This window comes from Pagrus major, chromosome 19 (genome assembly GCF_040436345.1).
Source record: "Pagrus major chromosome 19, Pma_NU_1.0".
In the NCBI taxonomy this organism is placed as follows: domain Eukaryota; kingdom Metazoa; phylum Chordata; class Actinopteri; order Spariformes; family Sparidae; genus Pagrus; species Pagrus major.
Window position 1 is genome coordinate 13,491,825 of NC_133233.1, and position 17,875 is coordinate 13,509,699.

General features: G+C 43.6%; 1 protein-coding gene across 1 annotated transcript in view; it reads left to right on the forward strand.

Moving 5' to 3' along the window:
* Positions 1-17,875, forward strand: part of zfhx4 (zinc finger homeobox 4) — an 82,148-nt gene that overhangs the window by 46,979 nt on the left and 17,294 nt on the right. Inside the window, exon 7 of the mRNA XM_073487911.1 lies at positions 16,142-16,240. Coding sequence (XP_073344012.1) covers positions 16,142-16,240 — 99 coding nt within the window. The remainder of the gene's footprint in view (positions 1-16,141; positions 16,241-17,875) is intronic.

Here is a 17,875-nt window from a genome sequence, read left to right on the forward strand (position 1 = left end):
ACTATATGTGCCTGTGTGTGGATGTAGATGTGTATGTGTGTTCGTCCAGCAGGAAGTGATGGAAAACAGGCAGAGAGCATGCCATCTTGCTTGTTTCGAAGTGCGCCGACATTCCTTGTTTCCAAATTTACCCAACGCAAACTGAGTCGAAGCACCAAAAACAGTCATTCAATTTTCATTGTGGGAAAGGCCTTCGACATCTCCCAAAGAGCAGTTAGATGTGATGACACCGAGGCATCTTTTTGAGCTATAACATTTTCCCTCCTCCCTCACTTTCACTCCTTCATCTTATACTTTTTTTCCTCTGGGTGATGGGGGTGGTTTCGCCATTCCAGCGGTTCTCTCCCTTTTTTCTAAGATGGTCTCTCCTCAGACAGAAGTCTATTTCCAGGGTTTGTCTCAGTAATTTGTGGCCATTACATAAACAGTCATGGATGGCCGAAGGAGTGAGAGAAAGGATGCGACACACACCCAGATCTAGCTAACCGCTGGAGTCAGCGCAGTGGTGGCCATTTTCTTTTTCAAGTCAGAATGCAGTAGGTGAGACCAGCTGACTGGCTCATCAGAGGACACATTTGTCCTTTTTAGTTACCGTTTTGTGCTGCTGCTGCATATGCCTTCTCTCTGATGTATTCATCCATTAGATATCTATGTCTGGATTAGATGTTTAAGAGGTTAAGGCAGATAATTATACTGCATATTGATTTACTTCCAAACAACTGATTACCTACAGTTAATAAATTATTAGTGACCTTTTCTTTCTCATTTACTGTGAAGCAGGAAGTTACTTACATAAAAGGTAAAGTCCACAGATTTCAGACAGGCGGGATCCATTCCTCGCATAATAAAAACGTGGAATGTTATTTTATGTGCCCGACATGAGTAAAATGCAGCTCCTGGGGAGAACTATTCTGATGAGAGTGATGTGATTTTACCCAAGAGGATTTTGGTGAAGTATGTAGCTTTTTATTGCTGTACAATTAGTTGGAGACAATGCACTGCATTTTAAATCATTTGTCAAATCAAAATAAGACACATTCATATATGTATATTATTATATTTTCGGCAAGTAGCAATTTGCCCCAAATTTCCCAAAACCATATTCTCTATGGCTGAGAGAGTAAAAGATGTGGTCATTTTTTGAATAATTCCATCCAAGCGAATTATAATTACTTTGCGGTCTGTGTGTGCACATAGGGGGAAAAAAAACGGGCAGCAGGCTGACTTGTGCCTCAGAAAAAAATGAGCCTCGTTCACCATAAACTATTTTTGAAATGGTGTGTCGGGGCGGTATGGGCTCAGGCCGATTGTTTTTCTTTGAGTTGAGCAGCTCTTTGGTGGAGGGGTATTACCCGGGCTAAATTGTTCCCTCATGTTTTCCGCCAAGGTTCTGTGCCCACCACACTGACAGTTATAATTTGCAGAAATTGCGCTGATTATCTGAATTAGCATACCTGACCAATGCCACATTAGTCTTATTTACAATACAAAGCCGTGGGGCTATGAGGACGCATACTAAATATGACTTAACCCTTTGAAGAGGGGACTGGCGTCACAGGGGCAGGACGTCTTTCACGTCGGTGATATCACAAAGAGCTCAAGGCCCTGCTCCATATGGAACTGGAAGCCTCTGGAGGAGGAAGTGGTGAATGTAGAGTCCGAGGTCCATATTGAAATCCCATGGTTATTGCATGTTTTCCCTTACTCTCAGTCTCTTTCTGACCTTTCTCCTTAAATATTTTTTTCACCTTTCAGCTCTTGTCCCCATCTTGTTTCTTTCCTTTTTCTCCTGCCTTCACCCCCCCCCTTTCCTACTCACCCCAACTCTTCTTTATTTTCTTCTCCCTCACCTCCATTCTTTTCTCTCCCCAATCCCCTCATACACCCTCTGTCCATTGACTCTTAACCACAGATGGACAAAACAATGGGCCATGTCACACAGCATTAAGACAAACAATCCGGTGATGGGAGGAGGGTTGTGTGGAGCCGGAGCCGCGGTAACCAGGCAATACGCTCACTGGGTCCAAGCAGCCGCTAATCTCGGACCCCGATGATTCAATTCACAGATGGACATTTAAGGCTGCCTATATGCACACACACTTGCACAAAGAAGAGAGCAGGGACATTACTTTAGGTATTGTCAGTTAGAATTTCTGCTATTTCTTGCAACAAAAACAGCCCCTCAAAAAAGTCTTTCCTTTTGTTGCTATCTTCTTCCTCACTTCTCTTCTCTGTTTCCTTTACCTCATCCATCAGTAGGAGGTATGGAATTGATAGCAGCTATTGATTACCTATAGCCAAGGCTAATCGTCACTAACTGGAGGAAGCTTTGCAGCTATAGCAGCTGTCAGTGGCTTGTCGTGTGTGTGTGTGTCTCTGTAACCCTCCAGCGGTTCAGTAGCAATAAGGCTCCAATGTTTACTTACAGCAGACTAACAGCCTAAAAGCAAGACAGCACATGTAAAAAAATAAATTAAAAAAATCCTTTCCAGGATAAGGAAAATGATGTGTTTTGTCTGCCCAAAGAAACACTGAGAGCAATGCCAAGTTTCACCTCCCCACCTATGTGAATAAGACCCATCTCCCTCTCTCTCTCTCCTTTTCTTCATCTCCCTAATAGGAAATTTGAGCACACTGTGTGAGATTAAAGCCGAGAATCAATGCCTTGTGAGCAATAATTTCCAGACAAATCTCTTTCATCTTTTCTCTCCCTTCCCCCCCCCCACCCCCTCTCTCGTTCTCTCGTTCGTTTTCTCTTCCACCTCCTAATGCTAACAGGGGGTCCCGTGTCATGACATCCCTTTCGCTTTTATCATGTTCTAATAACGCTCTGAAAATAGAGAGAGAAAGAGGAATGTGACAGAGAGAGGAAAAGGGATGCTGGGGGAGAAAAAAAAAGAACAAGAAATGGATAGACTGATAAAAATCCATTGAATGAGCCTGGGTCTTGATTTGTGCTTTGATGTAGATGTCTTTGTGCAAATTAGACAAATATGCCTGCTGCTTTAGTCATCTCGAAAGCTCTTCATAAGATGCGATCTCCCTTTGCTATTTCTTATGAAGGATGGAAGGAAAGGAGGAAAGAAATGACTGACAAGTTCACTTAGGGGCACAAAAATATACATTTCCCGGAATTTGAATGAATGGATACAAAGACAAAAACATGGTGAACAGAGAGTGTTGTTATGTAAAAGTGCAGTGCGCAAAAAGTAGCCTGGACAATAAATTGAAAACAAAGAGAAAGGAGGGTATATGAAGAAAAGACACTGGTGTTTCTGCTTGGTTGGGCCCACAAGGTACTTTACCCGTGATGGCACATGGGGCTAATGGGTAAGGATACACACACACACATACACACACACGTACCTTGGCCAGGCCTTTGTTTCAAAAGCAGGTTAATGGGGAGTGAGGAAGAGGAGCATTGCAATTTTCTGCTCTTTAGGCGCCGGAGAATTCTCTCCAGTGTAAGAGAGACCAGACTCTCAGCGTAATAGGCATTTTACACCCTCATCACCCCTTCCACACAAACACACCCACACACACACACACACACACACACACACACACACACGCATACAAACATGAAACACACACTCGCCAGAAACGTGTGGGAGTGTAATAGGCATTCTATGGTGTGTATTGCCGGTCCCCAGAGTGCCAGTAAGTGTTAGACATGCATAGAGTCGGCAATGAGACAATCAGCATGCTGAAATTGAAACCTTGTCTGGAGTCACAGAGGAGAGGAGAGGAGAGGAGAGGAGAGGAGAGGAGAGGAGAGGAGAGGAGAGGAGAGGAGGAGATTAAATAAAACGAGCAGAGGAGAGGCGATGGGAGCACAGATGGCAGGAGAGAAGAGGATGAGGAAGCGGAATGAGAGGAGAGGAGAGACGGAGGGAGAGGAAATAGGAACTGATGTTTGTTTAATTGCCTCATAAGTGATGACACAGATAATTATGTCGAAAAAAGAGATGCTCCTCTTAGGCAGAGCCAGTGAGCAGCTGTATCTGTTTTTGTACGTGCGCGTGTCGCCCTGTCTCTCCCTATAGCCTCATCAACTGTCGTCCCCTCCAGCCACATCAAGTATAGGACACCATTAAAGCATTATGGTTTGTGTCATATCAAATCATTCAGTTTAATTAACAGAAGCACACATACACACACTCAAAACACACACACTCATGATTTGGAATCATTTTAATTACTCTGTAACGTCGTGATTATTAATATCTCCGCTTCATATACCTGGGGATATGAAGACGAGAGTGTGTTCACCTATATTTCCTGCGCTGTGTGTTTGCAGGCGTGTGTGTCCATGTGTGTGTAAGCGATGCTCCCTTGACTTCATATCTAATTGTCTTTTTTAATGACAATATTCCACTGTGTGCCGGCTGTATGTAATGAGTCAGGGTGTGTCAAAGTGCAGGCCTGAGCTGTCTGCTTGAGTTAAGCTCTTCCCGTCTACTGTAGGAGCCTCCAGCGTACACAGTGGCGCGCACACACACATATGTGGAGCGCACACACTCAAAGAGACAGTATCAATGTGGGAGTTCCTGTATCTGACACGAGATTAAGAGGGCCAAGTGGAGGAACGTCGAAGAACTGCCCTGTTGCATTTGCAAGAAGGAAAAAGGACCATCCTGTCACACACACACACTCACGCGTACACACACATAGACACACGCGCAAGCATCCTGTGCTGTAAGTGAGCAGTAGCCTCCCTTGCATTATTCACAGTGGCCGAGTGATCGAAGCCTGGTTCAATAGCACTAAAGCGGCGCACGCTGGAGAGATTTGTCTTACAAAACCTTGACACACACACAGGCGCACATATGCTCTCACACACATTGATTTTTGGTGGTGGGAATCTCCCAGGCTTTGGACGAAAGGCAGGGACGTGAGAGGGGCTTCCCCCGTCAGAGCAACCCCCTGACACACACATACACACCTCCACAGTCATTCTGAAGCTCACAGCATGCAGGCAAATGCTGTAAGTACATCTTTAATTCTCTCAAAATGAGATTTGATGATGATGAGGTCCAGCGATAGCATGAATAAGAAAATGAAAGAAAAAATTGGAGATGGGAGAAGAAAGATCAGCCTCTTAGATCTGATGGGGTTTCATTTACAGCGAGATGAGCTGATGGTAAAATAAAAAGCAAGAAAAAAAAGTCTAAGAGATCATATTTCTTTTTTGCTGACTCTCCTTTTTTGCATTTTACCATCAGGGGGCTTTTTGCAAGCCAGGCAGAAAAAAAAATCACGCATTGCCTGATATGTCATATCTTTTCACTGCAGTGTGTGTGTGTGTGTGTGTGTTTTCACACAGGCGTGTTCAATTTGAAGCCTTCACTTGATTTGAATGGTGATTTTTTTTTCTTCCAACACATCAGTCACTTCATTCAGTTTTCCTATTTTCTTCAGAGCAACGTAGCACACACACACACACACACACACACACACACACACACACACACACACACACACACCAGCCCCCTCTGGCGTTTTTGACGTATTAACATGTATCGACAAACCAGCACTCGCATGCCTGTAAACACTGACGCACACATACACACACCTCTGTCCCCTGAAGACATGTGATCAACCAGACCCAATCCCTTGTAATCATCTGGAACCCACACACACACACAAGTATAGTTCCCCTTCAATCCCGGGTAATGGTTTGGGGCAGGGGGCTGAAGCGGTGGGCTTCTTTCCCTTAGCCCCAGTGTCTTAAGCTGCCATTGATTAAATGTTAACTGATATACTCGGCCCTGGCAATCTTGTTAGAGCTGGAGCAGGCAGGCAGCTAGACAGACAGTTTAGGACCCGCGCCCTCCTGATCAATAGCACAGATAAAGATTTCATCCATCAATGAGCTCCCAAAACAAAAGGTATCTGATACCTGATTAGGCCCGTGGGGACAAATACACACACAGATTTGAGCTTGGACACACACTCACACATCGCCACATGGGTTGAAGCACACGAAGAGGCAAACATACACACTTGGATCACAGCAGCGAGATACAAAAATCTGCATGTGAGGTTAAGGCACACACTTCACACACACATACACATTCCTTTCACTCACTTCTTTCGCCTAGAATAATACCTCCACCAACCCCATCTGAAGTCAATCAGTTCCACACCTAATGGTGTAATTACAGCACGTACACACACGCTCTCACACACAGATAGACGCACATATGCACAGTCAAGTTGGCAGATAAGGGCAGCCCTGACTTTTCCCGGATGAAGGTTAATTATGCTGTGTTAGTTCACTTGGGTGTGTGTATTTGTTTGTGCATGCAGGTGTATGTGCGTCTTTTCTCAGAAACGTATGCGTATGTGTGTTTCCTCAAATGCATTTAGATCCTCAGAGCATGCCAAAGGCACCGCAAAGCAGCTGAATCAATGTCTGGGCGACCACCACTGTTAAAGTGTATCAATAATGTTCCCCTATCTTCTTTCCTGGCGAACGTCATCGGGCAGTTTGAAAGTCCAAGCCTAGCCGCAATTAAGACTTAATTATAAATCAATGTAAGGAGTCATTTGAATATTGATTTTTCCTTTTTCTTCAAATTGTTAACATATTCCCCACCCTGTCTACGCTTTTCTTCTTTTTTTTGTTACAACTTTAAGGAGAATCAATACCTCCCTTTACAGTTGTCAGAGAAGAGCCGTAATTGGAGCCAAAAACACAATGGGATATCTTCATGGGGGTCGATACCCAGAGGTGGTCAGGGGGTAAAAAATGTCACAGCCCCTCAAATTCTGATGGCTTTTCAAATAAAGTTAATGATGCTTTGTGGCCTCTTCAAAGAGTGATCTCATTTTGGGGGATTTTGGCTGACATTTGTTGTCACAATGCCAAAAATGCATTTCCATAATTTTCACGGCTGACATTTTCTTTGATATGACACTGTATCAGAGCGCACTCAAAAAGAAAAAAAAAGAAGATATTGAAGCAACCCGGTAACCTGAATTTCATTTGATTAAATGATATCTTCCCTGCTTTATTTTCCTGCTCAACCATTTTGAGGGGCTGTGAGATTTTCAAGTGGCGTGTCAGGGGCCGGGACTCTAATGCATGGAAACATGGAGCTTTCTGTTTTCTGACGGCTAGCAGAGATAAGGTAGAGATATGGCTCTAGCACTGGCTCAAATCTAAAACAGATCCCGCTGGGGGGGAGTTGGGGGAGTTAAGAAAGTGAAGGGAAGGAGCGGGGAGGGGAGGGGTGGAGGTAGCAAGAAAAGGGAATATTGTCAATCCTCTAAGTGTCTGGCGGTGTCTCTCTTTCTTCCCCTCTTTCTCTCACTCTTTCTCTCCCCCACTCTCCCTCAGTAATCTGATTTATTCGAAGCATATGTGTGCTGCTCTGTCTTTGTCTGCTTCTATTAGGGCCAGTGGGGGCCCATATGACATTGTTTAGCCAGTAATGAAATGGACATTTTTTGCATGTTTTTGAGAAAGTCAGAGGAAAGCCAACACTCCTTATTTGTAACCGTCTGTGAATACCATCTCCGGGGCAGTTGCCCCAGGTCTGTGTATTCATGTGTGTGTGTGTGTGTGTCTGTTTGTGTGTGTGTTGAATGTGAACACATGTGCCCATGTATTACAGGTTCCATGTGGTCATTTTTGGAGATGATTCTGAGCAACCTAATGAATATTTGGGCTCGAAGATATTTTTCTTTTTCTTCCGTGACTCTATTCTTCTTATGTTGAAGAGTCCTGCCATCCTCCCTAACCTCAACACATAACAAGGCCCTGATGATACACACATTTTTGTTTTGCGCACTCCTCTCTGGCAAAAAGACGTGTCACACGAACTTATTGTCAGCATATGAAATTGTTATGTGCTAATGGCAGCTATGTGGTGCTCCAGGCTCATATGAGGCACCCATCAATAAGGAATGTAGTCATAGAAAAGCTTTGAAAATGAATAGAATGAATAGAAACCTGAAGTAATTTTTTTGTCACATTTCTGTATGTGTAATTCACACAAACACACGACGATCCCGGCTGAGAGATTTAATGCAGCATTTTATATTATGAAATATCACAAATGTTTAACTCTTCAACACAAGGATGACTCATTTTTCTGTGCGCTCTTGTCCCTAAATTTTATTTTTAAGAAATGACTTGATGAAAACCGCACACCCATATAAACAATACAACTTTCCACGATCCTATAACTGTATTTTATCTGCCCTTTCTATCTACTTAAATCTTTTCTTTGATTTCCATCCAGGATTACAGTCTTGTTTTTGGTGGCTCTGAAAGCAGATGGTTTTTATGCAGCTAAAAACGGGACAGTAGCCCAATAGGATAAAGATCTGTTTAAGCATTATCCATTTGGCCACTGCCCGTCACAGGCCTATTTTAAGCATAGACACATACGCACACACACACACACACACACACACACACACACACACACACACACACACACACACACACACACACACACACACACACACACACACACACACACACACAGCCATTCTCTTAAACCATGGCAGCCATTTTATTAGATTCCCTGATTCCCTGCCTCGTATTAGTTCCCGGAAAATAAATAAACCTTGAATACATGACAAGGACCAGTCTGGTCAATTGCAAACTATATCTATCCTGCCGGTATCTTTGTTTACCAGTGTAGTGATGGATGGACAGATAGAGGGATAAATGGAGGCACCGAGGAACAGATAGGGTAGGTATATGGATGGATAGCTGTGTGAAAAGATATAAAAATAGATGGACAGATGGATAGATAGGTGGATAGATAAATGGATGGATAGATAGACAGATGAATGCGGCAGGGAGATCTTGTTGGGCTGATAGAGTTGAGCAGGTATGCCGAGAAACAGCTGCTTTCTTCATTAGGTTCATCTATTGATCTCGGACCCTGGCTGTGCGTGCGTGTGGGTGTGTGTGTGTGTTTGTGTGTGTGTGTGTGTGTGTGTGTTTTTTTGAGGGAGAGAGAGGGGAAAGACAGCAGCCTCTGTAGATAAGTGCTGGTAATAGAACAGAATGAATTCTTATCACAGAGATGGGAAGGCCATTAACCCTCAGCTCCTAGTTCTCTCTCTCTGTCTCCGTCTCTGTCTGGTCCCTCTCTCTCGCTCTCTTTCTTTCTGGTTCTCCCTCCCTCCGTCCTCCAGTCTGGACCTGACAGGGTCACGTTGGCGAGCGTGTGTGATATTTCCACTATGTGTGCGACTCTCTGAGAGTGTGCGTGTGTGTGTGTGTGTTTTGCGGCTGCCGCTGTGCAGACTGCCCCATCGGCCAGATGTTTATAATCAGGGGCTAGATAAATATTGGACCGGGGAATCATAAAAGACCAGGAAAAACAGAAAATAAAGAAAGGGGGGGGGATGAAACAGAGGAGAGGAATCTTCTTTTCAAATTATTCCTAAATCCCTCAGTAAGCTTGCCGTGCCGCCTCCTCAATTCACCTACTCAGCCTAAGGTGATTCAAACAGCCGAAATGCAATATGGCTGTTGTGTAAGATGCAGGTGTTTGTGTGCGTGTGTGTGTGGGTGTGTGTGTGTGTGTGTATGTATGCACACGTGTGGAGGCGTACAGTAGGTGTACTAGCCTATTGTATAAGGCCAGGTGTTGCGGCACTTTTTTTTTTCCACCACTGAACCTTTTGAAGCCATATTTTTGTCCTGTGAAAACCTTTTGTATTTGCTATTAAAGAATCATTAACATCATCGCCCCCAGTGCTCGCAGCACCGAAAATGAAACCCCTCTTAACACAAAACAACAGTTTCTGTCTGCGCAGCAAGCAAGACATGCAAGCCTTTAATCTTGGCTATGTTTATTCATATGATTTTCTTCTTCTTTTTTTTTTTTCTCTTTTTTTTTTCAAAGGAGTAATAGGTGTTTTGTTAGTCGCCTGCAAGACAGCGGAGCGGGCAATTTGAGTGAAAGAAAATACAATGAAGTGTCTCAGGAAGTCGTAATTGACAACAACAAAGCAAATTTGGAGCTGCTGATACAAGCGTTTTTTACACAAAAGTCATTTTTTCAGCTTATTCTGTCAGTTCAACTTATTGACATTCACACCAGGAGCGTATTAAATGTGACAATCCTATTGTCTGGCTTTCAGAGTCGACCTGAAACAATAGATATTTTTTGCTGCCGTAATAAGTTCTCATGTGTTTTAAGCAATAAGTGAGAGGCTGTGGGCGGATCGGAGCGTGTGGATGGAAACACGTGTGTTTGCTTGTGCTGGTGTGTGTCTGTTTACATGTTAGCATGTGGGCTGTGGACCTCTGTGCGTGAAATACGTTGAACACTGTGTGGGAGTAAATGTGTGTAGAGGGTTTCGTGTGTAGGTGTGTGTGAGGGAGTGCAGGTGTGTGTGTGTGTGTGTGAGAGTGTGTCAGTTATTCCCAGGCCCTGTGCAGGAGCTGTAGCCCCCTCTCTGCTGGGTTGATGTTTAGTATTTTAGACATGCTACATTAACAACATCTGGTTAAGATCTAAATGCTTGTTAAACGCGCTGAAATTCGGGGGGAAAGGTACAGGGAGAACGAGGGGAGGGGGGGGGATAAAGAGGGAGAGTAGGGTAAATAAAGATTTGAGGGTGAGAGGACGGGAGGGAGGGAGATCAGTAAGTCTGTAAGGTTATTACCCTGGCAGTATTACCACTGGCCCTTGACTGTGTGTGTGTGTGTGTGTGTGTGTGTGTGTGTGTGTGTGTGTGTGTGTGTGTGTGTGTGTGTGTGTAAGTGTGTAAGTGTGTGCAAGGCTGTGACTGTGTGGGATGGTGTAATGTTTCAAAGCTTTCCCCTTTAAAACCTAGGGGCCAAACTAGAGCCACGCGCGCGGCGCAGGAATGTGACATCACAGGGCCCCTATTGCTCACACACACACATACACGCACACACACACATGCACACGTGGTCTCACAGGGGACATGGCCAGAGTTGTAAGAAGAAATCAGCGTCAACATCACGGCTAAGTGGGGGAGACATGGCAGTCATGGGTGTTACGCAAAACATTAAGGCTGCATTACTACCACAGATACATCAGACAAAGACCATATCTAGTCTTTATTATTATATTTAGACATAAAACACAAAAGCACTGATAATATTGTAGCACACAGAGTCCTAAAAGCTACACAGTATTAGCCTCTCAGTCTAGTTGTTGTAGCATTTCTCATACATTTCTGTCTTTGGCAGCAATTACTGTTTCATTTGATGCTCCGCTTTCATAGTGTCCATGATTTAAAATAAACAATAATGTAAAAAAAAAAAGGCTTTCTTTTTTACTCCTTTACCCCTTTAATGAGCACCATCCTAGCCCTGAGGAAGCAAATTAGAGGCAGCTCTGGCCTAGCTAATGAATTCAGCCATTTTGGAGCCTCCGTGTCCAGTTTCTTCCACGCGCGGCGTTGCTCCACGGTTGTGTGCTGTACGACTGAGTCCTCCAACGGGCACATAATGACCCGGCATGGCGGTTATGGGCCCTCAGGGGGAGACGGCAAGGGGAGCGAGTGGTCTCAGAGCAGGTCATTATACAGCTAGAGGGCACACACACACACACACACACATGCGCGCACACACACACACACACACACACACACACACACACAAACTCACTGCGCTGACACTTTCAATACATCCTCCATTGCCTCCATCTCCCATATGTCTATTCCTCCATTTTTTTCTTTGCAAACATCTCTTTCTATTTATCTCTCTCCCTATCCTTCTGCATCTTTCTGTCGGAGCTTGTTTTTTTGTTTTTTTTTATTTTAATTTCGACTGCAATGTCTCATGAGCAATTTTAAAATATTTTTCCATTAAAATTATTCCTTTCCCCAGCATCATAGAAACCAAACATGTTATTTATTGGACAAACAAGAGAGTTATTCATCCAGGGACCTAATTGGTTACACTGGCTTCCAATTAATAGTTTTATCTAAAACCAGGCTGATTCAGCTGTAGCCCTGATCAGGAGTCACTTAATTATTCTTCCTCTCTAACGGTTAAATATAGGCTGGTGCTGGTTGCAAGGTAATCGGACCCAGGGTCTGTGGTTAGCTCGAGCTCACCGGCCGGCTTTAATGTTCCGTCCGACCCACATCAAAGAGAGTCCCACCAGGCTGCCAAAATCACACACCCTCCACAGCCTGACCCACTCCCTGTGTGTGCGTGTGTGTGTGTGCGCGCGCACAGAGGCAGTGGAAGGTGACTGCGAAAGTTTTGCTCTGCGCGTCCTCTGGTAGCGATTAAGTTGATGGTTAAGAGTCCCTGCCGCAGAACCCTCTGTCTCTCCCTCTCTCTCTCTCTCTCTCTCTCTCTCTCTCTCTCTCTCTCTCTCTCTCTCTCTTTCTCACACACACACTTGCACATGACAACTCACATGCAAACACATGCAGTCACTGTCTCACTCACTTGATCAATGGCGCACATCCACACAAGCACACTCGAACGCTTGCGCACACACACACGGTCGCACGCGCACTCACGTACACACTCATGTGGTGTGTAACTGTCAGGGTCAGTCAGAGGGCAGACGCTGTGCTGATGTATTGAGAGAGCTCGTCTGGGAATGTCCTCAGTGTGGAAACACATTCCCTGTAAGCGCGCACGCACACACATACACACACACATACTCGCCACAGATCTAACCGACTAGAAGGGGAAAGGAGTAAAAAAAAACACTGATGAGGCCCAGATGATCACCCCTCCTTTCCTCTCTCTTTTTCTCTTCCTTCACCCACTCTTCACCCTCATTCCTCCCTCTCTTTCCTCCTCTCTGTTCATTGTCTCTCGTTTCTCTTGTGTCCTGTCTAGCTACAGGTAGACTGCCCCCTAGAGGTTACTTAAGATGGTGGTTTAGTAATGTCATGACCAAGCACCAGCTGCATCTATGACCTCTTTCCCCAGACCCCTTATCCTCCATGACTTTGCTGTCTTTTTGCAAGAAAATGGGGGGTTGAATTTGCTTTAAAAGGCTCACGTAAATCGCGCAATCACAGCTTGCATCATATCAAGCGGTGTCAGACAAATTAAGGTTAAATTCGTAAAGTTTATTTTAAGTTAAATAAATTGAAGTAAACACTGATTATTTATAGTGTGTTATTTGAGATTGTGTGGATGATAATGACCACTGACTAACAGTTTAAAGTCAAAGAAATTATATGAAATTAAATGTAATTGTGATATAAATTAAAAGCTACAGTATATTATTATAGTGAAAACATTTTATGATAATGATAAAGTAGAATTAAACTGGATTTTGTTACATATTTATGTTTATATATACAGCGGGGCGAACTGAAGGAATGAAGGCAGACATTGACAAAGGAAATGAAAAGGTGTTTATTTTTCCTCCTGCTTTTTGAGATGTTTTTTTTTATTCTTTCTTCTGAGACATTGTCCTGACCTTGCAGTGTGCGAGATCTTGGAGAGCTTATTTTTCTCTCTCTGTATTTCTGTTCTGACCCTCCTCCTCCCCTCCTTTTCCCACTCTTCTGTGAAACATGCTGTTCGATTTGTGCCATTTGCTTTTCCTTGGCATCGAACAAAAGTCAAGTACAGAGAAAAGATAAACCAGTGAAGAAGGACTTACAAACCCACTGCACACACATTTACACCAACTCTCTCTCTCTCTCACACACACACACACACACACACACACACACACACACACACACACACACACACACAGGCTATCCTTCCTGTTTTCCCTCTATACGAAGGTGGGGTGAATTAAAATACAAAGATGGACGCTGCAGCACCAGCAGTGAAAATTGCAATTTCTGCAGCCCGGGCTCTCTTGGCTGACAGGAGATATTTCATCCCCGTTGTCACCAACGTATTAATAAAACATCAGGAGCAGAGTGCAGTCCCACTCTCCTCTCGCTCTTTCACACACAAACGCACACACACGGATGCACACCTTGAAATAGATTGTGTATACACGTGTGCAAAGTGTGTACACGCGTGTGCAAATGCGGGAAATACAACATTGTTCATGAATACGAACACACACACACACACACACACACACACACACACAACCAGAAATTTTCTCCTCAATCACATGCCAGCATCTGCCATGAAAATTTCATGCTGTATATAATGTCCACTTAATGTGTTGGCGCTTAAAGCAACGGCGCCAGCACTTAGTCTATGTGTCTGTCTGTGTCTTTGTGTGTGTGTGTGTGTCTCTTTGGTTGTGCGCGCGTGTGTGCACCCCGTCGTATGTGAAAGGGTTAATCATATCATGTTTCCGAGGGGGGTTTTTGCAGACCCCTTATGTTCGTCATACAATGGCCAAAGTGATTGTATGCAAATGCAAGCTGACCTCAATGCACCCTTTGCCTGATTTCTATGAATATGTCTGTGTGTGTGTGTGTGTTGTAAAATATGGTTATTAAGGCAGTGCAGGATTGATGAGCGCAGCTCTTTTACACACTCACACAAACACACATGCACACAGACGCATACACCAGTTTCATTCTCTGGCAGAGTGAGGGGTTTGTGGTGAAAGAGAGCCCCCCTTCCCCCCGTTTAGAAGACATGAAATTTTTAACGCTTTTGCTCCGTGTGTGTGTGTGTGTGTGTGTGTGTGTGTGTGTGTGTGTGTGTGAGAATATGATACTGCGTTTGTATGATTTGACGCCTGTGTGCAAGTGTTTCTGTTTGATTTTGCATTTTGTGTGTGCTACCCTGAGATGGAGGAGGGTACTATATATTTGTGTATATATGTTTTGTGTGTGTGTGTGTGTGTGTGTGTGTGTGTGTGTGTGTGTGTGTGCGTGCGCATGCCTGGTTATCTGGCCTCTCTCAGACTGCTCAAAATTCATTACAAAGTGACATCAGCCCAGCCGGAGACAAATGATGGCTGGATGAAAGGGAGCGCTGGGGCTTGGCTAGGATTAGTGTTAGCTTGCGCTGGCGACACATATACACACATACACACTTGTACACACGCACACACAAAACGCACACACACGCACACACACACACTTTAATCCACTGGCAGAACACTGCAGATACACAGAATTATCAAACAAGGGGCTGAACTCTCAGAGATGGGCAGGCTAATCTGCTAATAGTACAGAGCTGCACGTGTGTGTTGGTTTGTGTGTCTGTGCGTGTGTGTGTGTGTGTGTGCACGCACGCTCATTTTTTTACAGAGGTATACAGTAATACATAGACACAGTATCTATGTACAGTAACATCACACATTTTATACATGCGTTTTCAATTTTAGATTTTTACTTTTGTGACCTCATACAGTAAAATGTGTCTGAGGCTGTATGATGATGTTAATATTGTTTGTCACAGTGCTTTTAATAAAGTAGAGTGTATAGCTTTTTCATACAATTATGTTTTAACATTAAAACGGTATTATTTCTCTGTTCATCATTGCTGTAATATTACATTTGTCTAACCTGAAACCATCATTAATACATATTCAATAACAGGAAAAAGATTTAAAGGTGCACTATGTAGTTTTGGGGAAGAACTTTAAGTCAGACTTAAATCACAACTAAATAACCTGACCTTATTGCACTCTGAGGACAGCTTGTCTATTCACTTGAAACATATCAAATAAATATTTCTAATAAATATATTTCTGAGTTTGTATTATTACCTTATTAATAATGTAAATGTTACCTTTCTGAGTTTAAATTTCTTTTCGAAAACTATGTAGTGCATCTTTAACATTTGTTTAAAAGAAAATATATAGACTAGTAACAAGTTCTTTGAATATATATTTTTGGAAAGTGGATCAAAACGGACTGAACTAATTTCCATGTGGGACATGTTTTGTTGTCACACAACCTGTCTGCTTTCAGGCCTTGAATGTATTATGTTTCACCCAGTAGAAGTGGCACGGCCGGGCTATTTTCAACAGAACATGTGTTCACGTCACTAGAAGCATTATTTGCTGGTGAGATATACGGTACAGTAGGGTCAAGGTTTTATGAGGATTAACTGAACATGTACAAGCAGGAATATTTTCAAAAAGACTCTAATATGATATCGCATTATCTGATATCTGATAAACCACGGGAGGTTTTTCTTTCTTTTTGTGCCTCAGCCAGCATATACCATTTTTTAGAGAGCATCCTGGGTAATGTAGTCGTTTCCTCTGTGCTTTTTCAGAAGACACTGCTGAGGACGGTGAGAGACCTCCTCGCTCTTCCTCCAGGCCTGGACACAACCTCTCTGACCGAGACTTGACTGACAGCCGGAGAACTGACCGTAAGTCCACACACATGCACACGTACTGTACACACACACACATGAACCGTAAGCTTCCCTTCTTCTCTAAGTTATCGCTCATCTCTCTCTCTCTCTGCCTAAGATAAGGTTCTAACATGTGTGTGTAACATGTGAATGCTGCTGACTAGCCTCCATGTGACCTGCTTTAATCGTTTCCATCTGACAGAAAGCGAAAAAGAGAAGAGAGAGAGAGTGGGAAAGAAGGAGAGAGAAAAAAACAGAGAGAAAGGGAGAGGGATAAGTTGAGTGTTGTGGATATTACCAGGCAATGTCCAGGCCCCAGATTATTTTTTAATCAAATCAGTTTGCGTGCTTGTAATTTATAAGCGCCTTGCATTAATCTTTTCTCGTTCTTGTGCCCTCTCCGATGACATATTAATTTTTCATAAGCGCAGGATTAGATGGGGGGGCCTGTGTATATGTTTTTCTAATATTGCACCGCATCCCTGCAACCCTTAAATTAGTTGTTTTTTTTTCCCTTCACCCTCCCTTCATTTTTCTTTCTCTGCTATTTTTTTTCTGGCTCAATCCATCCCTTAATTGTTGTCCAATCTGTGACCCTATCACCCGGCATTACCTCGGATAGAAAAAGAGCACAAGATAGAAAGCACTGTTCATTGGTTTGTAAGAATGGCAATGTTGTAAGCGGGGAGGGGCAACAATCTGTACAAGACGGCTTGGTGTTTTTTTGTTATTTTGGGCGAGGTAGGGAGCACATAATGCCTCTGCTGTGAGGCTGTGGTCGGGATAGCCCCGGCTTTGTTAGATTTGATTTACCCAAATAAGAATTCATATGGTCTTTTTATGTATGAGATGGAAATCCATGGCTGGGGATGAATATTGCATGGGGTCTCTCTCTCTCTTTCTCCTCCTTTTTTTTTTCTCTGTCATTGCATGGGGTTCTCTCTCTCATTCTTTCTCCCTCCACTAATGTCTCCCCTTCTCTTTCTGTCTCCCCCCCTTCCCCACCCCCCAACTCACACACGCACACACCTTCCAACTCCCAACCTCTATCCATCTCAAGCTCCCTCCCCACCTCCTCTTCCTAGCATGCCATACCTAGCTCCATAATGTGAGGCTCAATGAGGCAGAAGGAGAGCTGAGTGAGGCTGGGGCCTATTAGTTTAGCTAGTCATCTATCTTTCAGCTCTATCTCTCTGACAGGCCTGTCTGACGGACTGGCGGGGAACCACCATCCATGCATTTACCGCCGCATATTACCGCCAGTGTCATTTAACACCACCGCACACATGCAAAAAAAAAAGAGAAAAAAAAGTGGCCAGGTCCCTCCTACTTTCAAAGCGTGCTTACGTATGTGCTTGTTCCCGGTTGTAGTTTATCACATGTCAGAAATCTATTTAATAAAGCAGAACGTGTGCCTTTTTATTTTTTTATGAATAGTTTGTTATAGGAATCGCCTTGGATTTCCTCAGGAAGCCAGATATAATATTGCTCCTGGGTTTTTTGGTGTTTTATTTTGCATTTGGATTAAAGGAGGTTTCAGAAAGTCAAATGCCAGAAAATGCAAAAGGGAGCCTGGTTTGTCAGCGTGTTGTTATGCTAGGGTTATCATCAGAGACAGGGCCTTGTTTTTTCTCTTTTTCCAGCTTAAAG